The 23,084-nt window shown below is 32.9% G+C and overlaps 2 protein-coding genes across 23 annotated transcripts; both read left to right on the forward strand.

Moving 5' to 3' along the window:
* Positions 1-4,083: 4,083 nt before the first annotated feature.
* LOC104645691 (protein SUPPRESSOR OF QUENCHING 1, chloroplastic-like) lies at positions 4,084-10,202 on the forward strand. 21 transcript variants are annotated; one of them, XR_011214973.1, is made up of 10 exons: positions 4,091-4,317; positions 5,800-5,852; positions 5,985-6,054; positions 6,748-6,870; positions 6,973-7,073; positions 7,549-7,591; positions 8,251-8,357; positions 8,442-8,510; positions 8,654-8,726; positions 9,213-10,202. XR_011214973.1 is itself a non-coding variant. In XM_069293977.1 (4 exons), exons 1-3 carry the CDS (start codon positions 4,170-4,172, stop codon positions 6,039-6,041), a joined length of 258 nt encoding a protein of 85 aa, XP_069150078.1. In that variant the 5' UTR covers positions 4,091-4,169; the 3' UTR covers positions 6,042-6,054; positions 6,973-7,330. The 21 variants fall into 21 exon arrangements, 1 of the variants encoding a protein (XP_069150078.1); XR_011214976.1 differs by having other exon boundaries at positions 4,132-4,317; positions 5,753-5,852; XR_011214981.1 differs by having other exon boundaries at positions 4,132-4,317; positions 5,753-5,852; positions 8,251-8,348.
* A 6,512-nt stretch (positions 10,203-16,714) lies between these two features.
* On the forward strand, positions 16,715-22,273 carry LOC101248827 (CDPK-related protein kinase). 2 transcript variants are annotated; one of them, XM_004232000.5, is made up of 11 exons: positions 16,715-17,801; positions 19,148-19,278; positions 19,523-19,564; positions 19,664-19,772; positions 20,186-20,264; positions 20,402-20,698; positions 20,781-20,893; positions 21,063-21,170; positions 21,253-21,315; positions 21,406-21,573; positions 21,723-22,273. In XM_004232000.5, the coding sequence occupies exons 1-11, from the start codon at positions 17,229-17,231 to the stop codon at positions 21,861-21,863; spliced, it is 1,824 nt and encodes a 607-aa protein (XP_004232048.1). In that variant the 5' UTR covers positions 16,715-17,228; the 3' UTR covers positions 21,864-22,273. The 2 variants fall into 2 exon arrangements, with proteins under 2 accessions (XP_004232048.1, XP_025885407.1); XM_026029622.2 differs by having other exon boundaries at positions 17,018-18,477.
* Positions 22,274-23,084: the final 811 nt, after the last annotated feature.

Below are 23,084 nucleotides of genomic sequence, written 5' to 3' on the forward strand. Positions count from 1 at the left end.
AAGAATTCACTTAACGAACTATAAATGAAGCCTCATGGCTTGTATGTATAGATATATAAGTCTAACATACGTTCAAAAATAAGTGAACCTAAGATATACGTAATGAAATGAAGAATGTGGTGACAATCATGATGTGAGGTTAATGCATATGATGAGAGCAATCTTAAATGAGCTTAAGTAAATGTTACCGATACATACTCACCAATGAGAGTGTAAGATAATGAAGAGACCAGTCTCTATGAATACTCTAATAAAAATATTGAGTTTAAAACACTTAATACTAATGATGAGATGAGAAATCATCTATTGAGCTATGATGTCTTCATACTAGAAGCAAACTTCTATGATGTATGAGTTGCATGTAATGGAACTTTATACCGAGCACCGATAGGCTAGCTATGAGTGGTGATGCCTTCTTTCGGGAAGGGCGGAGGTTCACGTAATTCTCATGAGATGAGACTGTCCGGCTTGCCGGGTATGGGTCTCCATACATCTCCTAGTCTTTGAACCTATATTGCCACTATAGGGATCTGGCGGGGTTAAATTCCCATATACGCTAGCATGTTATTGAATCGCTTTGGCCGGTGATTCCACCTCTTTTCGGTGTGGGGAAGACACTGGATTTCATGATGCTCACATGATCTATGTCGGTTAAAGTTAAAGTTCCCAATGAATGAATGAGGCCAGCCTCAAATGAATCATATAAAGAAATAAATGATACCGAAGGTGTTAGGATAGGATAATCAAGAGGTGAGCTAGATTCAGGTAATGACATTAGGTCATTCCTGATCATTGCACAGCAAACCCGATGAGAGTCTTAAACTACATCCTAGGTATAGCTGGTGTTCGCACTGGCCTATGAATGAATTGAAATGAAATACGAATGAATGAGTGAAGCAGACTCTGTGTTTGCTAAAGAAGGCTCCCTAGTTGAGGTCCCATATGTTGAGCCCTCATTTTGGAAAGTCTTAAAGTTAAGTCTATGATAATAAGGTCTCATGGTATACGAATGAATAATATGAAAGAAAGTATGTGTTATATGTTATGTGTTATATGAATATGTTATGTTTTGTGTGCTATACGATAATTATAATGATGCATGTCACTCTCATGGCATAACTTTCCCAATCTTAATTTGGCAAGTCCACTGACTTGACTTCCAAAAATCATGTTGTTAGGAAAGAGCTATTCTTCCTCATGCATGTCCCTGGTGTGTACTTGCATATACTCATACTTAGTACAAGTGTGTACTAATTCCATACGAACATCTACTTTTAGGTGCAGGCACAGGTGGACGCTAGAGCTACAGGTTCGTTGTTGCAGCTATCCGGACATCAGTATTCATCCGGAGTTTGGTAGGTCCTCATGCTTTCGAGGATGCTACTGTTTTACATTCTAGCGTAGTTTTAGAGTTGAGCTAGCGGAGCATGTTCCACTAGCGTTTCTTTCCTGTTTTGGTTCAAACTTTGTATTGGTGCTATTTTGGCCGATATACAATTAATACTTAATGAATTATTTCTTTCAGTTGCTTATCTCTTAAATGTTAGATGGTTGATGATGAACGATTACGAAATGTTAAGAATGTTCAGCAAGTATGATTAAAGAATCAAAAACTTCAAATTTTCCGCTAAAATTAATCTATGTAAAGTAAGAATGACGTAAGCAGGCTTGTCTGCGACCTCTGAGAGGTCAACGACGCCGGTCTCGTCTGGGGTCTAGATTCCGGTCGTGACAAAAACCAAATTTTCAAATATGACAAGTTCAATTCGATTTTTCATCTTCCCAAACCTAAGCAGATAATTTCGATTCGGTTTTAAGTACAAATCAAAACAAACTATTTTATCTGATAATTGTGGCTTGGTTTGGTTTTTCTCTAACCCTAAACAGATAAGTTCGCTAAGGTTTTTGAAAATGAAATCAAATCGAATTTTAATATGATAATTGGGGTTTTGTTCGTGCTTCTCCTGTCAAATCAAATAGATAAATTCAATTCCTAGTTAGTTCTTTCACTACCATGAATACGTTGTCGAGCATTTCCTTTCTCTTTTATATGAAGGTCAATATGTCTATGTCAATCATTATGTGAACACTCAATAAGGATATTTCAAAAATTTTAGTTCGGTTCAACTTAAAACTTTTATATGGATTTTTTTCTTCAGTTTTTTGGTTTTCTTGAATGACACATAAATGTTATATGATCAGTCCAGTTTAGATTTCTTCATCTTTTTAAATCGAAACATAAATATGATAACTGCAGTCCAGTTTAGTTCCTTTTCTCCAGCCGAAATAGTTCAGCTCGATTATGCTTCTACCTAGAATACCTTGCTAGTGATTTTTTTTCTCTTTTACATGGAGGATAACTAACTATGTCAATCGTTGATTTGAACTCTTCACATGGATGCTTGATCAGTTGGTTTTATTTGGATATTTAAAACGAAAATTTTAGTCTGTTTTCCAGTTCAGTTCTTCATCTTTTTGGTTAAAATCAATGCCTTGTTTAACATTTTTCTAATGTTTTGTGTTAGGGGTATCAAATAAGTCGGCCTGTTGAAATTTGAGATATTAAAATAGGTTGAAATAGAAATTGAATTGGATTCTGACCCGCCCAAATTTACTTTGGTCTCAAAAGGGTTGGGTTCAAATGAGTTTAAAAGTTAGTTGGATCTTGACCTACTTAGTCTCAATAACTTTAATACAGTGTTCTTTAAGTTTTATAATCCAATATGAATTTGAACTCAAGAAATATTCAAAAAAGAAGTTATAAATGGATTAATAAATTTTAAAAGATATAAAATAAGGTAGTATTTCATACCTTCAATATAGGAACATACATTATATCATTACAAATAAAAGTTTTAAAATGAGTTAAAATTGAAATTCAAATGTGCTCAATTGAGGATTATCTTAAAATGGATAAGGAATGTTGATTGAACCGAATTTAAATTATCTGAGCCCAACACTTAAATTTCTAAAATCAATACTTATAGTTAGACTCATTACTTATGGTTGGACGAATTTTTTATGCCTCTAGTTTTGACTAATCAATTTGTAACTGACCCTAAAAGAGAGACCACGTACATGGATAATAATGGTTTCACTAGGTTTGAAGTTTATTTTGAAATTAATAAGGCAAACAAGTTCAATATTCATGTCTTAGTTACAATCACTCATTCTACACATTACTGAAATCTTCCGATTGATTTTTCTATAATGTTAAATTAAATCATGAATAATCAATTAAAAATAATTTTTTAGTCTGATCTGCATATAATTTCCTGACAAGTAAAAAATAGGTAAATATTGTAGATTAACAGGAAAACTTAAATAGTAGTTCTATGTTTACACAACTTAATATACTTTTAAAAAACATATAAAAATACTCTTAAAATTAATTTTTTAGTGTCACATGAAACAGAGCAAAACAATAACATGTATTATTTAAAAACTACATAAATAAAAATTGAAAAAAATCAATAATTAAGAACTTGAATTTTTTTAAACCATATAAAAAAGGCCTAGAAAAAATTTGATTGATTATTGAAATTCTATATGTGCTACATAAATTTAGACCAATGAAATAATATATATATATATATATATATTTAAAAATTACATTAAAATTATTATAAACCACAATAATTAACAACTTGAAATATTAATAAAAACATAGAAAGTTCGATTGACCTTTGAATCACTGTCCATAAATAGGAATATATAAGCAACATATATTGTTTAAAAATAACATAAAAGGAATATAAATCACAACAATTTAAAAATAAAAAAAACATGTAAAATTAAGTTTATTCTCAAAATTTTATCAGTATCACATAAATTGAAATAAAGAACGTAACATATATTATTTATAAATTATGTAAAACTTTCAAAATTCTATCTATTACATTACATAAAATGAGATAAAAATAACGGATATTAGGCTGTTTTAGCAGGTGGGTCTAAAAATCACACCTCCATTTTTGATTATCCGCTTATATTTAACGCGGATAATTATTTTTAATTATTATACGCTTATATCCGACGCGGTTAAAAGGGTATAATAGTCCAATCACACGGAATCTCTTGCCCGCCAACCCAATAACAACTATTTAAAGGCTTCAATTCAGTAGAAGCGTTACCAAACTCTCAAAACCCTTCAGAATGTTGGAGCTTTAATGGTGAATGCGTTCCAGAAATTGGAAGAGAGAATGTACGGTGTGCTTTGCAATAGTGAGAAATCATCAACAAAAGCGGCTGTGGATGCTTTTGCTGGGATGGGTGTTCAAGTTACCGTTGAAGATTTTGTGCCTTTCATGGGCATGGGTAAATTCTTCTTCTTCTTCTTGAATATTTTCTTTGTCAATCTGCTTATACGTAGTTGTTTTTCCTTCTTGGTTTTCTTTCAAGTGTTTGATGCGAAAGATGGGTATGAAATTATCATTGCTTCCCGCGGTTCAGGGTACTGGTTCTTGAACAATTGAACCAGCACTCTTGAACAATTAAACCAACATCAACGGGTTCTTGAACAATTGAAGCAAGACCAACTGGTTTCTGAACAATTGAACCAACACCAACCGGTTCCAACTGGTTCTTGATTGAAAAGTAGTTTCTTGATTTGTATGTTTGGGAACCATTGACAATTTTGGGTGTTTTTGTTGACTTCACTAGCTTCTTTGGATATCATTCCTTAAGGAGTCGAGGATAAAGTAAAGCATCAATCCAATGGACAATATTTTCTACTGTTCAATGTTCTTCTTCAATTTCTTGATTGTTACATTCTTTTGATTTATTGTTTTTGAATTTTCAGAGGGGAAAGGTGTCTTTGTCAATACGCTTATATGTATTTGCTTTTCCCTTCTTGATTTATTTTTAAGTTTTTAATGTGAAAGATAGATATGAAATAATCATTATTGAACCGTGTTTTATTCATATTTTTTGAAAAAATTGCCCAACCCCAACTAATTCTTGATTGAGCAGGTGTTTCTTGATATATATGTTTAGCAGTTTAGGAACCATTGACGATAGTGGGCATTTTTGTCTTCGGATATAAACCGTAAATCATTAGTCCAATGGCCATTTCTTTTATGGTTTAATGCTATTGTCAGATTGCCTCATTATATCTTTTACGAGTTCACCTCAGCCATTGGTCATTTTGTTTGAAGGCATGCTGATAAATTTTATGAAGTAATGATTAAGCCAGATACATGAAATATCGATAAGAAGAAAAACAAAAGAAAAGAATTATCAAGAATCTCTGTCCAGTCCCCTCCATGGGAACTTTGTTATGTAAGAAACCAGTAACCTTCATCTACCTCATTTGAATATTTGCTGTTTGTGAAGCATCATCTCTTTCCTCCCAAATAATAGGTTTCGGTTCTCGTGGTAGATCTTATCATGTGCTTACTTTCATGAATATAGCTAGCCGAGGCCTTAAGTGAATTCTTTCATTCACTATGTTGAATTTTAGGGCCCTTCTCCACAAGAAACCCTTGTGCTCACAAAATCATCCATATTGTCTACGAACTTGTTCTTTTGAATGATCATCATGTTAATTGCGATTGGATCCAAATACATCGGTTAAATTTTTTGATCTCGAATTACACTTGTTTTCGACACCAAGTATAAAAGAATTAGTTTGATGTTACTTATCCTTTAGGAAATGTATCTTTGATTGTGTAGCACCTTGTTCCTTTACCATATTTTCTCAATGACTTTTTCTCCTTTTGATTTTCCTTTACCCTCAAAATATATTATTTAGTGGAGCAAACTTCTTATGTGTTGCTGCTGCTGCTAAGGGTGTTGAAGGATTTGATGCCGAGGCTGCAAAGAAGAGGTTCTTTGAGATATATTTATTAAAGGTGATTGAAATTTCATATATTTACGAATATCTACTCTCAAAGCAGATTTCACTGGGTATGTTATTGTTGTAAAGCACTTTCCTTTTAGTCGTGGTATCTGACTCCAGAACTGACAATTTTATTGATAAACAGGCAATCATTTGTAGTATGCAGACCGAATTATGGCATAGGTGTCCCTGGTGCCTTTGAACTTTTCTCTCAGGTATGTATAACCTGTGATACAACTTTACTAAATGTGGACTTGCTCTTTCTGTTTTTGTTACTTCTCATTAATCTGGTGATATGGTACGCCAGTGTAAAAGCAGCGGTCTCAAAGTTGCTGTTGCATCTAGTGCTTACCGAATTAAAGTTGATGCAAAGTGGCTGCAGCCGGTTTACCAATAATGATGTCAGTTAACATAATAAACTTTGGCTGTGAATAGTTGCTTCTCATTCCTTTAATAATAGGCATTCAAGAAACAGTGGATTAGACTGAATCAGCACATAGCAAGAACTATATTTTTTTAAATTATAAGTGTAGATATGTTTTATTGTAAAGAACTACCTTATATCTACTACACTTGGCGTATAACTTCTGCAATGGGAATTACTGGACATTAAATTTTTTGCTGACATAATGAATCTGTTAGTCATGGAATCAGGTGCTCAGACTCCAAAGGCTGTGATCTTTCTTATATGGCCTTGGGCAATCCTCCCCTTATGAGTTAGCTTTTGTTGTTGAGTTAGGCCCACGGACCGTCTCTTTACACAGTATCAGTGTCGGTCCCATCAATCCCTCGACCCCTGTTGTTATGTTTCTCTTTCTCAATATTGATCCCCCGTATTATGTTTTCTGTGCTTAGATTTTCTAGTCCTGGGTGTGCCCCTAACTTTTTGTGGTTGAGTTATGTTCAAGGTCCATCCATTTCTTCACAGTATATATGCAAACACACACACTATGCGTTGGTTTGTAATGTAGTTCGGGAGGACGTAGTACTTTTATTAAGGCTAAAGTGTACAACTCGGATGAAAATCACAGGTTTGCTGTGAACTGACTGAAACCTCCCTTCCCCTCTCTTCTTTGTTTTTAGTTATCCTTTATTTATATTTAATCTCATATCCTATTTGTTTGATTTGACAGGTTTTGATGCAATTGTATCTGCTGATGCCTTAAAAAGTTTGAAGCCTGCTCCTGATATTTTCTTGGCTGCATCACGGATTCTTGATATTCCCAATAGTGAGGTAGATTCCAGGATGTGCAATGCTGTATTGCTACCACCCATCACCATTTTTTTCTTTTTAGACACTTTTATGTGGGTGGTATGTGGTACTAACCTGATGAGAAATTTACATTCAAATTCTGTTTGACTGAGAGTTCCCTACATTATTATCCATTAGTAACTGTAATAATCAGATGAAGCTAGCTGGAAAACAAAATTTAAGCAAAGAAGATACTACAAACTTGATAAATATATTGGCAACTTTTATGTTGAATATTATATTCCTGGATGGAAAAGAGATGCTCTATTGTCATTCTATCAGTCAGAACAGTTTTTCTAAATATGGATATAAAAATGGGGGTGCATTATGAATTGCTGAAGGTTCATCTTCAAGGATGATGAAGTTTTGAAGTGTTAAAGTAGATCAGTGTCCTGTTTGTCGATCTTGGTAGACATTATCATAATTCTGTATGTTGACATTTGTGTTGTGATTGAAGATAAATTAGCTGGAGTACAAGCTGCCAAAGCTGCGAAAATGAGGTATTTGTGTTTGAGTGCCTTTCCTTTATATAGTTGGACTATGTACAATCGTTCAAAGTTGTTGATATCACCAACCCTACATGAACTTTCCTTCATTTTTTCTGTCAACTGAATCAGTAAGCTGTATCAGCATCATTCTAATGTACCTCTTTGCCTCTGTTTTTAGCGATCATTTTGATTCCATTTTTTCTACATTCATAAATATGTTGACTTACTTGCAAATGTATAGCTGTGACGACAACACTATCAGAAGATACTCTAAAAACAGCGGAGCCCACACTTATCAGAAAGGAGATAAGCGATATTTCACTTGAAAATATCCTCGATGGTGGCTCTGGTAGCCATAGTATGTAGTGCACCAACATGTTAAGAACTTCCCTTTTCGTGTACCATTGACAAATGCAGAATACTGAAGCTCTTTTGTGTTATTTATGGAAAAACATGCGAGTAAGCTCTTTTTTGTAATGACTATAACTTGTTGAAGGATATCCTGTTCTCTGCTCCCTTAAGCTGTATGCTTTAGCTGCTAATTGTTGTCTTTTACTTAGTTGATGGAAATTTGATAGTTCTAGTGTTCCTCTAGCTTATCATGTGTGGTTAATAGTGGCTCCCTTTTTATGCTTACTATAAAATGAATCTAATGATGACAAACAATGCAGTTGCGGTGGTGCAGGAATCTCAATCCATTAATGATCTAGCTCTCTAACACTAAATCCAATATGATGGAGTATCTCAGAGCTGGATTTTTATCCAACAAGTGAAGCCTGTACCAACTAACACATTTGGATCCACTTTTTTCAACTTCTCATCACACTTTACAGATTCCCTAATTGATGTTTTTTGTTTGCAGAGCATGCTAGGTCAGAAAATGCTTGGATTTCAACTGACAAGTCTTGGTGCTTTCGATGCTGAAGAAACAGTAATGCTCACACGCAACCTTGACCAAAGCTTCAAACTCTTTGAGAAGTTTTTTGATATCTATGTTAAAGTTTCTATGCTAGATAGATATCAAGCTTCTTTATCTTGACCTGTTTATTCTGTTGCCTTAAAAACTATTTGCAGTTTCGGCCAGCCATGAGGATGATATAAGCATCCAGTATTCTAGTACTCCAGCTTTAACGTGAAACTTCGTAAGGTAACAACTTTCTTGTTCTGGTATATATGAAGGCAGCATTCGTGCAAAACATGTTTTTGGAGAGTGCATTAATAAAAATACATATGTAGTAGTTCTCAGACCCTGTCAAAGTTCCTAAATCAACGAGCATTATATAACCATCATTGACATTGGTACTAATTTTTTGGCCAATTAAACTCATATCAAGAGTAAGAATCTGGGATTGGATCTTTAATTGCCAACTGCACAAATTTATCTCGAGATCCTGATGGATATAGCCTACAACTAAAAAAATTATAGTCAACTAGTTGATTTTATGACCTCAAACTTTGGATCTAAGTTTCTTTTCATGCAATTTTACTTTGAGGAGTCATGAATTGATATTAGTCCTAGCAATGTCTTAAAGTTACTATATGTCCAACTTAACCTCAAATTTGAGTTTGTTACCTCAGGCGCTTTCATATTTTCTTAGGTCAGGACTCAAATTGGTCATAATTTTTTTTTCAGTAGGGCCGGAGACACGAGAGCAAAAATCTCAGAGTTCATCAACCAACAGGTATCTGAGGAAAGACCCCAGCGTTTCAATAAGAGGAAGGAGTTCATATCGGATGTATGTCAAGTTGGAATGTGAAAACTAAAGAAAGTACTTGGGCAGAGTTCTGGTGCTAAGAAAATCAGAGATATGGCCATTAATGCCTGGAAGACTGTCTGAAAATGACAAAGAGGTACGATGAAGTACTTATCATATTGTTGCTAGCAGACCTGTGTTTATTTAAACATAATTTTGGCATTTAAGCATTCATGTTTCTTTCTCCTACTTCAACAAACATACACAAATTTAAGCAAGTAAAAGTTTTTCCTGGTTCATCGTATCCTTCCAACTTTTGCTGCCTTACATTGGAGCAAGTAAGCTGGATAAGGAAAGATATATCCAAGAAATGGCTGCTTATGAACAGCATAAGAACAAAGAAACTACAACAAATCCAAACTTGCACAGGGGTTTGGCCCCAAGTATGATCAACTTTGGTGCACGGAATTGATCATGGTTATCATGTGACTTCACAAGCTTATACTGGAAGCAACATTCTCCCTAATGCATCCTCTATTGAGTCCACGGTACAAATATTGAATAATGGTAAGACAAGTAACCCCATATTTCAGATGTATTGGTGCTCTTTTGCCTAGTCAATTTCAGTTGCTACTTTGGTGGGTTTTGAAAGATATGTATAGCTTTCGATCTGTAAGTATCTTACAACCTTAGCATGATGCTTTTAAGATGTATATAGCTTCTAGTCTTTGAAAACTAGCGTGTCAAGAAGCAGCATTTGTAGGTTAGTTGGTAGTGGAGGGTTATCTTGTTTTTTGAGGCGGCGTGTTGGTTTTATTTTTGTCCTAGTTTTATTATTGTGATTCTTTTAATTTTTGATATCTTATCACTGTCTGTTGTTATTTACTGTGTTTTAATGGTCACATAACTTACATAATTCTCTTTTTTAACTGATGTTGGTAATTGTGTCTGTAATACAAAGTTGATTTTCTATCTTCTTGTGCTCTTAATTTGAAAGATTTGTGTTCTGCTGCAATCTGAGAGTGATGGAGAAGCTAAAACCGAAAATGTTATCCCTATTGAGTTTTACTAAGATTATCTTTATGTGGAAACTGATGCTAGAATTCAGGTTATATGTTTTTAACTTTTGGTGTTGTTTGATGTTGGCTTGCTTTCTGAGATATGGAAACATAATACATCTTTCTTGTTGCGCTAGTTTACTAATTTTCAAACTGACCTATACATCATCAGCCTCCAATTTTACTTTTTTTGTTTAAATGTCCTTAATTTCTTTTCATTAATAAACAATTCACAAAAACTTTCTACTTTCGCTTCTATTTGTTTACTTTAAACTTTGCACGTTCTTTGAAAATAATGATTAATAAATGAACAGTCGAAATAATTAGTTTGCATTTAAGTTATGTTTTGTCTTTCATCATATTGTAAGTCTACCATTGCCTGTTTCGGCAGATACAAATTTAATTGCTGCCAACTCTTTTAGTTACTTCTATCCTTCTTTAGTCACTTTATAATTTAGCATTATGATGAACTCAAAACTCTCAGAAATCAGAATGGTGTATATTCACTTACAAGCAAGGGAACAGAACATTTATGGAAAATGACAGTGCAAATATCAAGAATGGTAGGTAAAAAATGTAAACTGGGGTAAATTGACTAGACTTTTTTAAAGCATCGAGAGATACGGGGTCTGTAAAGTTTTTCTAATAGAAGAGGAAATTCTCAGACAGTCATAATAAATGTTTTCAATATTTGCAAACTTTAACTACCAACAATGTTCAAAATTATATACTTGGAGGACAAAATTAAATCTAAAAGGAATAGTTTTGGCTAAAAACACTTGGAAAATAAATGGGCATTGACATTTGGATGATATGAAGACCTAAAAAGGGTATGAGATGGTGGGACACACTAGCATGTTGTTTCTCTTTATTCTTGCATTTGAGATATGGGACATCATTGCCATCCTCCTTGATGGAATTCAATCATGGAACTACTTTCGTCAAACAAACTATATACAGTATAATATATAGTAAAACTAGTGAGATTGAAACACACGAGCACTATTTCATTTCAATTATATATGAAATTACTGTGCTAAAATAATTTGTTGGGTTAAAGGTGTCCAAAATATGTAATTTAATCATTTTGTGTATCATTTTATTTGTATATCAACTTCTTGCAAGGGAAATGCCTATTTTTATATATATATATATATATATATATATATATATATATATATATAAAACTTTTAAAATTTATAAACTTTTGATTAAAAATGAATTGATCCTATTCATGGTTGACAATTTATACAACTATACTTTAAATATTATGAGATTGTCCTTGTGGCGAGTAAGGTAATTTTTCACCTTTCCTTGCACTTAACAGTTAAGGTACTTGATTATCAACCACAACTGATTAACATATTACCATGACCAAACTCAAAACATAGTCTAGTCTTAATTAGATCATATAAAGTATGTATGATTTTACTCGTGGCGATGACATCGAATAGCCGATGACCAGTAAGGTTTCGTTGTACTGAGCTTGTTTAGTGCGAATTTGCTTACTTATTTTATTTGTAAGCTATTGCATAGGAGCAAGGTTTTACATGTACGCACTTAAGGAGTAGCCATTACGAATTTGCTTTGTCATAAAAAAGAAAAAACAAACATTATCATTAAATAACAGTCTATGTCAATATTTAGTTCAAAATATAATTAATAAAGTTAATCTAGTAAATAAAATCATAAATAAATACATAAGGTTTAGAATACAGTTAATCTACCAACTACCAAATTAAAGTCTCACATAACTCATAAGAGAACCTGTGCAAAACACAAAAGGTAAAGAAATCCTTATGGGAAAGTGAGTTCCTTTGGGATCTATATATCCATGCGGCTGTTTGGTAGAGTGCATTAATTATATGTATTAATAATTTTTTGTTTGGTGAATTTTTTCATGCTATATAGTTATGCATTAGTTATACACCCTACTGTGTATTAAGAAGTGTATTACTAATACCATGAATTTTTAGGTACTGATAAATTGATTAAAGATTCAATTACCCCTCAAAAGTACTTTTACATCTTTTCCAACATAATAATAACGGATACTCTTATAAATAAATATTTTATACAATCCATACTATTTTTAATACACTAAACCAAACAATGCTTAAGAAATCATCTATGGGTAATTAATACTAATACAAGTATTACTAATACGCTCAATTAAATATTAAAGAAAAGTTAGCAAAGATCTCACTTTAATTTTTACAAATGATTAAAGAGATACCCAACAAATTGACAGACGATATCTATTGAGTTTGGCCAAATGAATTAAAGGAATCAAATTATATTCCGTTTTCAAATATCAAATACCGCTCTCCAGAATTCCAATCCTTAAACTTTTTGACTTAATAACGTAACATTGATTATTAGTAAATTCATATATATGCTTTAATCACCATCGCAAAGTTTCTTTTTCCTTATCAAGATGTAATACATGCATACTTATGGGGAAAAATAAAAACAAAAACTGTAATGCATTCTATCCAGAAAAAGAATTAAAGTTAAGGGATTCTTACTAAGAAAAAGAAAAATAAAGTCGATGAAACTGAGAAAAAAGGACAAAGAAAATCTCCCAGGACCACTTTACTATATCTTAATTAAACATCACATGATGTTTTAAATATGGAGAGTTAGCAGTACTTAATATAGTTGTATGTGTTTTAATTATTCCATCTCTTAATTGATTTCCATATTAAGGTTTAATTACTTTGGTTGTCTCACCTCTCTCTTTTTTTGGTCCTATATATCAATATAAAAAAGTCCTCTCTCCATTAAGAAGTGTTTTCTTCAATAAGAAAAGAAAAGACCTAAGAAAATATATATTCATATTGAAAAGCTAGGCCTTAAACACAAATAATAATGAGATAAAGCACTTTAATGCAACTAATTAAGGGGCTCTCGTACGAGAAATAATGGATAAATTAAGTATTAGATTCAATTTTAAAATGAATTTATTTCATGAAACTGTTTATGTCGAAATAGTAATATTAGTTTTATCTATATAGAGAGTAGATAACAATTTAGAGATAATTAGTTATAATATTGAAATAAATTGTTTTCTAATCGAAAAGTCAGATGATAGATGATGAGTCTCTTAAATATATGACTTTATGTTCAATTTTATATTTGTATTCTTATTTACAATATAATATAATACGTTGGAGAAAAAATTGTCAAAGTACGTACTCGGCCGGCAATAACAGTTTCATCATTCATGACAAACAAATTATAACTAGCTAAGCACGTACGTATTAGTGATGAAAAAGAGTCTTATCAATTTAATCCACAATTAATTGCCACCTTATGAAATAATTAAAAATATGATGATAATTATAATAGTAATGATGGTGACAACAAGATAATAGTGTCAAAATAAAATCATTTTGGCATAATATACAAAAATATGTCATTTAACTTTACCTCATTTCATATTCATGCTCTCACACTTTGAATGTACACGAAAAAAATATACAAATACTTTACATGACATTTTACGTGACAATTTATGTATAAAGTCATTGCTTGGGCCCTTTTTTTTGGCCTACATTTTTTAAAAAAACAATTACTTATATATGTTATTTAAAAAAAAAAATAAAAAAATATATATATATATATATACACTATGAGTGTTATAATTCTACTAAGGAAATTACATATGAGATGAATATAAACCTGAATATAATTTGATAAAAATATGGATAACAAAATCACAAAATCTTGTTGATTACTTTATATATGTAGAGAAGATCAAACTACTTTTCATTTCACAAATACATTTGAACCAATTGAAGCATATGAAAAAAAAAATTGATTTCTTATTTACTCGTAAAATATTGAAAGTATTAGATGATGAGAATTTTTAAGAATATTGTGTTTAACTTTGAACTTTCTTTAACACCTAATAGTTATTCCGATATTGATGATTCAAATTCATTTTTTTAAATTAAAAATGTTAAGAGAAATAATACTAGTAGAAGATAATGATCTAATGAAAATACTCAATCAAATAAAAAAAACTTGATTCTTTTCCAAACACATGTCGCTTATAGAATAATTTAAACAGTTCCTGTAGCCTCACCCGAAAGAAGTTACTTTCGAAATTAAAAAAAAATTGATTGAATCTTTTCTAAGATCAACAATACCTCAACTTTCAAAAGAGATTGAATGCTTTAGCTATATTATGATTTGAAAAAGAATTATTAAAACAAATGGATAATAAAACAATACTTAATGACTTCGATAGTTATATCTAAAATAGCTAGAAAAATACATTCAAATAAAAGTATACATGATTAAAAAAATATTATATCTTCTCTCTTAAACACACACATATGAGTAAATTTGAAGGAGCTTGTAAATTCCAAGAAATTTCAAACATAAAGAAAGGCTATTTTGTATATTGAAAACAACAAGTAGTAGAAAGAGTTGTGAAATCATGGAAGGTGTGGATTCCTTTGCTGCTTAACGCCAAAACAGAAGAATTGTCCCTTTATTCCGCATCTTTGGTTTTACCCAAATACTAACAGACAAAATTTAAAACTTTTTATTGACAAAAATTGTAGATTAGTTTTGTCTCAATCTTATCTCACTTTTTATTGTTTTTTTCCTATACATATATAATCTAAACAAACAATCAAGTTGGTCGAGCAAGGAAATTTTCAATTAAAAATCTCAAATTTATAGTTTCTCGTTTATTTTTTTAGTTGAGTTCCAGACATAATTTACAATATCTATTACGTTGGAGTAAAATTTATCATAACTATTATAGAAGAATGAGATTTATATGTGTGATTCCTTATCATTAATAAAAGATAAAAAATATAGGTACGCAGCCATGAGTTAATTAATCCTTATTTATCCATTAGAAAAGAGTATTATTATTCACTATTAATTAACTAAGTAGGTGTTTGGCCATTGGATATCATATCACGATATGATATCTTTACGCTGATTTTATCTCATTATTTCATATCATGAAATGTAATTTCATATTCTCCAAAAATAATTGTATTGAATCATGTGGAAATACCGTATCATGATTTGAGATATTAAAATACAAAAATTAATTCACGAATTTATATTTTGTTAAAATAATCCGACATATATATCTATTAACCATTTATTCACATGTAAAAAAAATTTGTAATCACATCATTACTTTTTAAAATTTATTATTTTCATCGACACAAAAATCATTACGCTCTCCAACATTCAGTCACTTTAACTCACACTTCATGATTGTTGAGTAATAAAATTTTGAAGAGCTCGTAAAAGGTGTTTCATTTTTTACACAAATATATTGATGAAACAATTCCTTAATTGAAGAACAAATAACTTTGTAATAATTTATTATGTCATTTTATATTTTTTTGTTTATTTGATAAGACTGAATAACAATTGTGGTTACTTTAATAGTTTTAGAATTTATGAGAAAATATTCAACACTAACATGTCCAAACAAAATTTCAATTTCATCTCATAATTTCATATTATGTCATGATATCATATCGCATATCTAAACAAAATTTTATATTCGAGTTTCGATGATTGAGACCCATCCTAATATCGACACCTGGAGGTCAACAAGATTGCTAAGACGGTTCCAATATAAGCAATCTTTTTTTTTTCCAGTGGAGTAAGCATTATTTTCTGCACAACAATATTTTAATAGGATTACTAATTAGTTATCTGTCATTGTTAACAACTTTCGTCATTTTTAAACAAACCATACGGCTAGTATTACGTTCAAGGTTAGTTAGTTAAACCTATTTAGTCAGTGAATATATAGTATTTTTATAGTATTTTTCAATCACCCTAAAAGATTATCATAACCATCAAAAATAACTATAACATAAATAGGTTGTAATCTAAAAAAAAACCCTTCTCGTCGGTCCAAATATACTTTAATCTAACTTTTACTAGATTTAGAATTTATATTATTGAAGACGTATCATATATTACATATAAGTAAATATTAATGTAATTAATTATCACTGATAGCTCAAATTAAAAATATAAAAAAGTCGTTTGATCCACAAAATTGTTTTAAAATTATAATATGAGATTATAACTTTGAGATCGATTTATCCTGAATCATAGATAATTTAAAATATAAAAATAATCAAATCAAATATAATATATATTTTAATATCTAAGCTAAATCTTTGATATCTATCTTATTTTACATATAAAACGCCTTCAAAATATTTCTGAAAAGTGCTCTGCTATTATCAAATATAAAGTAACGAGAGTTTGAATTTCCAAGCAGAATTTATACCCATTTTAATAGGGGTAAGAATAATATATATTTTAGCCTTTTTTATACAATTTTTTTGAAGTATATAGTCACTTCCTCTAATCTCATCTTCCTAATATAGAAATTAAAAAAACGATCACAAAGGAAAGATGAAGGTTCTAGATTTTTGATGGATTTGTAAACTTTATAACAAAAGAAAAATTAAGTTGTACGTATTTGTTAGGAAAAAAAAAGGAGAATAGTCAAATTACTAAAGATATTAAAGTCTTCTGCACCACAGATATAAATAAAATTTATTACTAGTAAATTTCGATTACTTTTAATAAATCGATTAGAGGATCTATGGCCTTGGTGTTTTCTATTTTACTTTTTTTCTTAAAATAGTATATATTTTTGGACAAAAAAGCGAACATCTCGTCGTTTCCTTTTTATCGCCTTCTGTACTCTGCAGATCCATCTTCTTCATCTCTCTTTCAACACAAATTCAAACTTCAAACTAAACAAATTTCCGCTAATTTTTACTAATTTCGTTTTCGTGCAATTTTCTCAACCTTTGAGAGCTAACTGAGCTTTTCTTTTTTTTGGCTTGATTTGTTTTTCAAGTACATTGGGTTGTTTCTGAAACCCCAATGGGTGCTTGTACTTCTAGACCCTCAAATTATGCCGGGGACAGTAATGGCAACAGAGCCACACTTCCGGTGAAATCTACTCCGAACAATAATGAGGACGGTAACAGTCATCAGCAAGAAAGGACGAAAAAGGACGAAGCTGATGTAGGTAAAAAGTCACCTTTTTTCCCTTTCTACAGTCCTAGTCCGGCGCATTATTTGTTCTCCAAGAAATCTCCGTTGAGATCTCCGGCGAATGCCAGCACTAATTCTACTCCTCGAAGGTTTTTTAAACGGCCATTTCCTCCGCCGTCTCCAGCGAAACACATCCGTGCTGTGTTGGCTCGGCGACACGGCTCTGTGAAACCGAATGAGTCTGCGATTCCCGAAGTAAATGAAACGGAGGTTGGCGGTGGCGGTGGAGGCGGCGCGGGGCTTGATAAGAGTTTTGGATTTTCGAAGAATTTTGGGAACAAGTATGAGCTGGGAGAGGAAGTTGGAAGAGGGCATTTTGGATATACTTGTAAAGCTAAGTTCAGGAAAGGTGAAGTTAAAGGACAAGAAGTTGCTGTAAAAGTCATCCCCAAATCAAAGGTTTGGCATTTTCTGATACTCTCAATTTTCTTTCAAGTTTGATTTAACTGTTATGATCTATCATCTCTGTGGTCAAAGTTTGTTGGATTTTTCTCTTTTTTACTACTTGAGTATTAGTGGTCAGATCTACTCTAGAGATTGTAGTCTTTGACTTTGTTATCTTTCTATTTTCAAATGTCCTTTTTGTACCACTTATTGTTTTTGTTTTCCAGATGGATCCATCATCTACTGTTTCCTTAGGAGGTATAGTAGATGATAGCATAAAGCTTAATTTATTTGGCAATTAAGTTTAAAGGTTGTGAAGTGATGGAATGAGGAAGCTTTTCGCAGCTTCTGTTGCAGTGGCATACGTGATTATATTTGTTATATGCTGATTACTGTTTCAAAGGAAGCAATTCAATCTTTGCAGTGCACTGAAGTCTAAAGTTTTTATTGAACTGTTCTTGGAGTCCGAAAATTATCTGTTCAATTGTCCATAAGATGCACTGAGTTTGGATTAACAGTGAGTTAATAGAGTATCGACATTATAATTGGATGCGATGAAAAGAGGAATAACAACTTAAGGGTCTAAGGGAAGTCAAGGAAGAGGGGTGATGTTATTGTCCCATTTTTTGTATTGATGTCCAAGAGTTACAATTTGAGTTTGAAATTCCAAACTTTCGACATGATCATTGAGGTGAGACTACTGGTATTTGTCCTACCCAAAGAATTCACAAACTTTACAAAAGTTGGTTCAAGTGGGTCTATATACGATGTCGGATGACTTGGTTTTGTTTGTTCCTGAAGGCTGGTTTGTTCCATCTGATGTTCATGTTCCTTATTTGGTTTAGAAGTAAAGAGAAAAGGAACAATATCCAGACTAAAGTAGCTCTCTTTTGTTTTTAAAAAACAGAAGTAAATGGAGAGATGGAGTCAAATGTGTTCTCTTTGTCTTCTAGTTGTACAAGTAACACGAGAAGGAGAAAACAATTTATTTCAATAAGTTAAGAAATAACACTCCCTCCCACAACTCCCCTCCCCTTCCTCTCCAAAATCATACATTTTGTAGAGTTTAAGGGCTCTTAAGGTCTGCGTATATCCTATCCTCCCCAGACTGCACTTATGGGATTACACTGGTTATATTGTTGTTGTCGTTACAGCAGCAAAATCTTCTTGAAATAGGTGTCCCACCCCCCCCCCCTCCAAATTTCTGCTGTTTGTAGCTTGATTTTTCTATTTTGCTTGAATATTCCCTAATATAAGTTGATGCATGCCTATTGTTGTTCAGAATGTGCGGTCAGTGGTTTTTTTAATTCTCTTCTGGTGATTTATTTGAAATATATGATCATATTCATTTCCTTTTCCAGATGACTACTGCAATAGCCATTGAGGATGTGAGAAGAGAGGTGAAGATATTAAGAGCTTTGACAGGACATAGCAATTTAGTAAAATTTTATGATTCATATGAAGACCACACCAATGTCTACATAGTCATGGAGTAAGCTTCATCACTCAACTCCCATCACATTTACATTTGCAATGGGGTTCAGTCTCAAACTTAGGTTGAGAGAAAACTTTATTGGAAAGTAACCAGAGTTTCAAGTACATGACAGTTTGTTTATTTTCTCAGCAAACATTTGTGTTCAATTATGATGTTTTGCTCTTATCAGGAGCTTTATCTGCTAATTTACTTATCACACCGCTCTTTTGAAATACTACTGATTAATCTTGTTATATTTCAGGCTGTGTGAAGGAGGTGAGCTTTTGGATAGAATACTCTCTAGGTAGTTCTTGATCTTTCCTATGTTTCAACATTTTTGAATTTGAACCTTGTGTTTTAATTGATAGAGAAGGTGCTAAGTTGTAGTGTTCTTGTCCTGCAGAGGTGGAAAGTACTCGGAGGATGATGCAAAGACTGTAATGATACAAATACTGAAAGTTGTTGCATTTTGCCACCTTCAAGGTGTGGTACACCGGGATCTTAAGCCAGAGGTGGGAGGACTAAAGTTCTCACTCTATGATTGCTTTAGAACAAACAACATTTCAGCATATCTAGATATTTTACCCTGTGTAGAAGGGAGAAATTTTTTTTGCACAAAAAAACGCCTTTTTCTTTACTGGGTCTTGGATTATGTTAATATTCCAACTGCAATAAATTTTCTTTCAGTTTCAAGTTGTGTAGATATATTATTCATCAGGCAGACTTAATGTTTGTTTCATCTGGTATTAGAGTTTAGGAACTAAATTGTTTAGCTAGCAAGTGACAGAGAAGCTCAAATGTACAGCCGTGGCATTTTTCTGTGGCTGAATCTATCACTTGTTGGAGAAGCTATGACATATGTTTCAGTAAACCTTCCTCTCTATCATACTGTCCGTCGTCTAATTCTAGCTTTCTGATTGACCAGAATTTCTTATTTACGTCTAAAGAGGAAAATGCACAACTTAAAGCAATAGACTTTGGACTTTCTGATTTTGTGAAGCCAGGTTAGTCCATTACTGCATCTCTGTAACCACTCCCCTCCCCACCCAAAAAAAAGGAGAGTAGAAAAAAAAGAACTACCTTTCATAAAATTTGAGAACCTCACCAACTTGTTTACGTGCCTTGCTCAATTACTTTGCAGATGAAAGACTTAATGATATAGTTGGTAGTGCATATTATGTTGCGCCCGAGGTTCTACATAGATCTTATAGTACAGAGGCTGATGTTTGGAGTATAGGTGTCATAGCATATATCCTATTGTGTGGAAGCCGTCCTTTTTGGGCTCGAACAGAATCTGGGATATTTAGGTCTGTCCTCAAAGCTGATCCAAGTTTTGAAGAACAGCCCTGGCCTACATTATCTTCTGAGGCGAAAGACTTTGTGAAACGTCTATTGAATAAGGATCCCCGGAAAAGAATGACTGCTGCTCAGGCTTTGGGTGAGTTTCTTGAGTTATATTGGAAAATACAATCTTTTGTTCTTTAAATTTCTGCAAACTGCTGAACTACTTACTGTCTCAGGTCATCCATGGATAAAGAATAGTCACAACATAGAAGTGCCTTTGGATATTCTGATATTCAAACTGATGAAGGCTTACATGCGGTCCTCTGCTCTTAGGAAAGCTGCACTACGGGTGTGTATGATGCTACCATGAAAAGTTTTTGTGTTCCCATTTTATCTTCCGAGTCCAGTGCTATATGTCAAGTAATGAAGCTCTATTTTGTACCGCATAGTATTTGCTGAAATTCTGACTAATCTTTTGCATTGTTCTTCATGGCATTGTCATTCTACAATTTTTGCAGGCTTTGTCGAAGACATTGACAGTAGATGAGCTATTCTATTTGAAGGAGCAGTTTGCACTGCTACAACCAAGCAAAAATGGCACCATAAGCTTTGACCATGTTAAAACGGTTTGTCTTTTGGAATAAAGAACGATTTATTAGTTTCTTCTTGTATCTTTCATGTTTTTGCTGATCTTCATGATTTTACCAGGTCCTGATGAAACATGCAACAGATGCAATGAAAGAAGCTCGCATCCATGATTTTCTTGCATCGGTAGATTTTGAGATCCTATTGACTTCAGATATTTAACTGGTGTTGTCATTGTTATGGGTTTAATAAATACTCCTTGTTCTTGTCATGCAGCTTAATGCGCTGCAGTACAGGAGGATGGATTTTGAAGAATTTTGTGCTGCTGCATTAAGTGTTCATCAGCTTGAGGCTTTTGATCGTTGGGAACAACATGCACGTTGTGCCTATGAAATCTTTGAGAAGGAAGGCAATAGGGCCATTATGATAGAAGAATTAGCTTCGGTAATCATGGTTCATTTTTTGTTCTGAATATTGATTGCCACGTGTTAGTCTCTTATATAACTGTCTCGTTTTTTCCTTTTCGGGAGAGGAGAGTGTGCAATTGATTGGGAAAGCAATCTAACTGAATTTAATTCAAATTTTTGGTCCAGGAACTTGGTCTTAGCCCTTCGGTTCCTGTCCATGCTGTTCTACATGACTGGCTCAGGCACACTGACGGAAAGCTCAGTTTTCTTGGTTTTGCAAAGTTGTTGCATGGAGTGTCTAGCCGTTCAATTGCAAAAGTTCAATGATTCAAGCCCCACTGAATCAGAAAATGGTTCTCTTGGTGTATCTACATTCTTGTCATGAATACATTGTTTGACAGTCAAATGAGCTTGGGAGTGACGAATGGAGAAGATCAATTTATGCCCCTCAGTCTGGAGCTTCATAGATCTCATTATTTTCTCATGAGATTCCGCGGAACATCATTCCTGGAGAGGATGAGAGGTTTGACCGCCGTGTGTTATCAGAGCAGTGACATCCTGCATATAGAGTTCTTACTGTAAAGCTGTAGTTAGTTATGTTTGATTGCAGGTGAGAGTACTTCTCAGCTGGTTTTTGGTCGCACACTAGGTGTTTTAACTTGTTGGACATGCGCTGATGTCTACAATTGCATTGTGTAATGTTGTCTGCATGTTTTTATAGTTAAGAAGTTCCACCACTTCCTTTTCTTGCTTCTCAATTAGATTGGAGTATATGCGACACGAAAGGATCAATCATCGCGAGACTCATCAACTTTTTAGCTAAAAGCTTTGCTAAAGATAGGTTAATGCAGTCTAGGTGATTTTTTCCTATCCAGCGAGAGTCCCACAGCTACGCTAGTTCTACCGTGCTTTCCTTCCTTGGCCTAAGAAAGAAGGCTAGTAACTTCCCTTATTCATAGGGGCATTTCTATCGAGTAGTCACTCTTTCTGTCCTGACTCGGAAATAAATCCGATGGTCAATCTTTCCCTGGCTTGAGAGGTTTCATTTCAGGTTAAGCAGGGGATCTTCACTCTAATGCTTTCTTCAGCTTCATATAGGTGAATCATTGATTCTTTTCCTCTCTTTCCCTCTTGCGAGCTTCCTTTCGGAGTCGACGTCGGGACGCCCTTTCTGTCTTAAACTTAATCAATAGTTATCTTGTACGTGCATGCAATGATCAAGTAGTCACTGAAAGCATGTACCAAATTGTTCAGTTGGTTGTCCTTAAATCTAATTGTCTTTCCTCCAGCCTTAATTTTAAGTAGGGAAGATAATGAAATATTGAACGACGAACACATGCTAAATTAACTTGATAAATGTCATCACTGCCATAATTTTTTTTAAATATTCTTGGCAAATATTATTTCGGAGAAAATTTATCATGTGTTTGACCATAATATTTGGAAAATATATTTCACTTTTTTAGAAAAAAACGACTTAGACCCAATAAGTTTTTAAAACTAACCATAAGGATATTTTACAAGTCAACTGAAGTTTTGTTGCAACAT

The sequence above is a fragment of the Solanum lycopersicum genome, chromosome 2, assembly GCF_036512215.1.
Source record: "Solanum lycopersicum chromosome 2, SLM_r2.1".
NCBI classification, from domain to species: Eukaryota; Viridiplantae; Streptophyta; class Magnoliopsida; order Solanales; family Solanaceae; genus Solanum; species Solanum lycopersicum.

Coding starts and splice junctions, on each gene's coding strand:
- LOC104645691 (XM_069293977.1), top strand. CDS start 4,170: ATGGTGAATGCGTTCCAGAAATTGGAAGAGAGAATGTACGGTGTGCTT. Junction 4,318..5,799: donor TGTGCCTTTCATGGGCATGG/GTAAATTCTTCT, acceptor AGGGTGTTGAAG/GATTTGATGCCGAGGCTGCA. Junction 5,853..5,984: donor TTGAGATATATTTATTAAAG/GTGATTGAAATT, acceptor ATTGATAAACAG/GCAATCATTTGTAGTATGCA.
- LOC101248827 (XM_004232000.5), top strand. CDS start 17,229: ATGGGTGCTTGTACTTCTAGACCCTCAAATTATGCCGGGGACAGTAAT. Junction 20,894..21,062: donor TTAGGAAAGCTGCACTACGG/GTGTGTATGATG, acceptor CAATTTTTGCAG/GCTTTGTCGAAGACATTGAC. Junction 21,574..21,722: donor TGATAGAAGAATTAGCTTCG/GTAATCATGGTT, acceptor TTTTTGGTCCAG/GAACTTGGTCTTAGCCCTTC.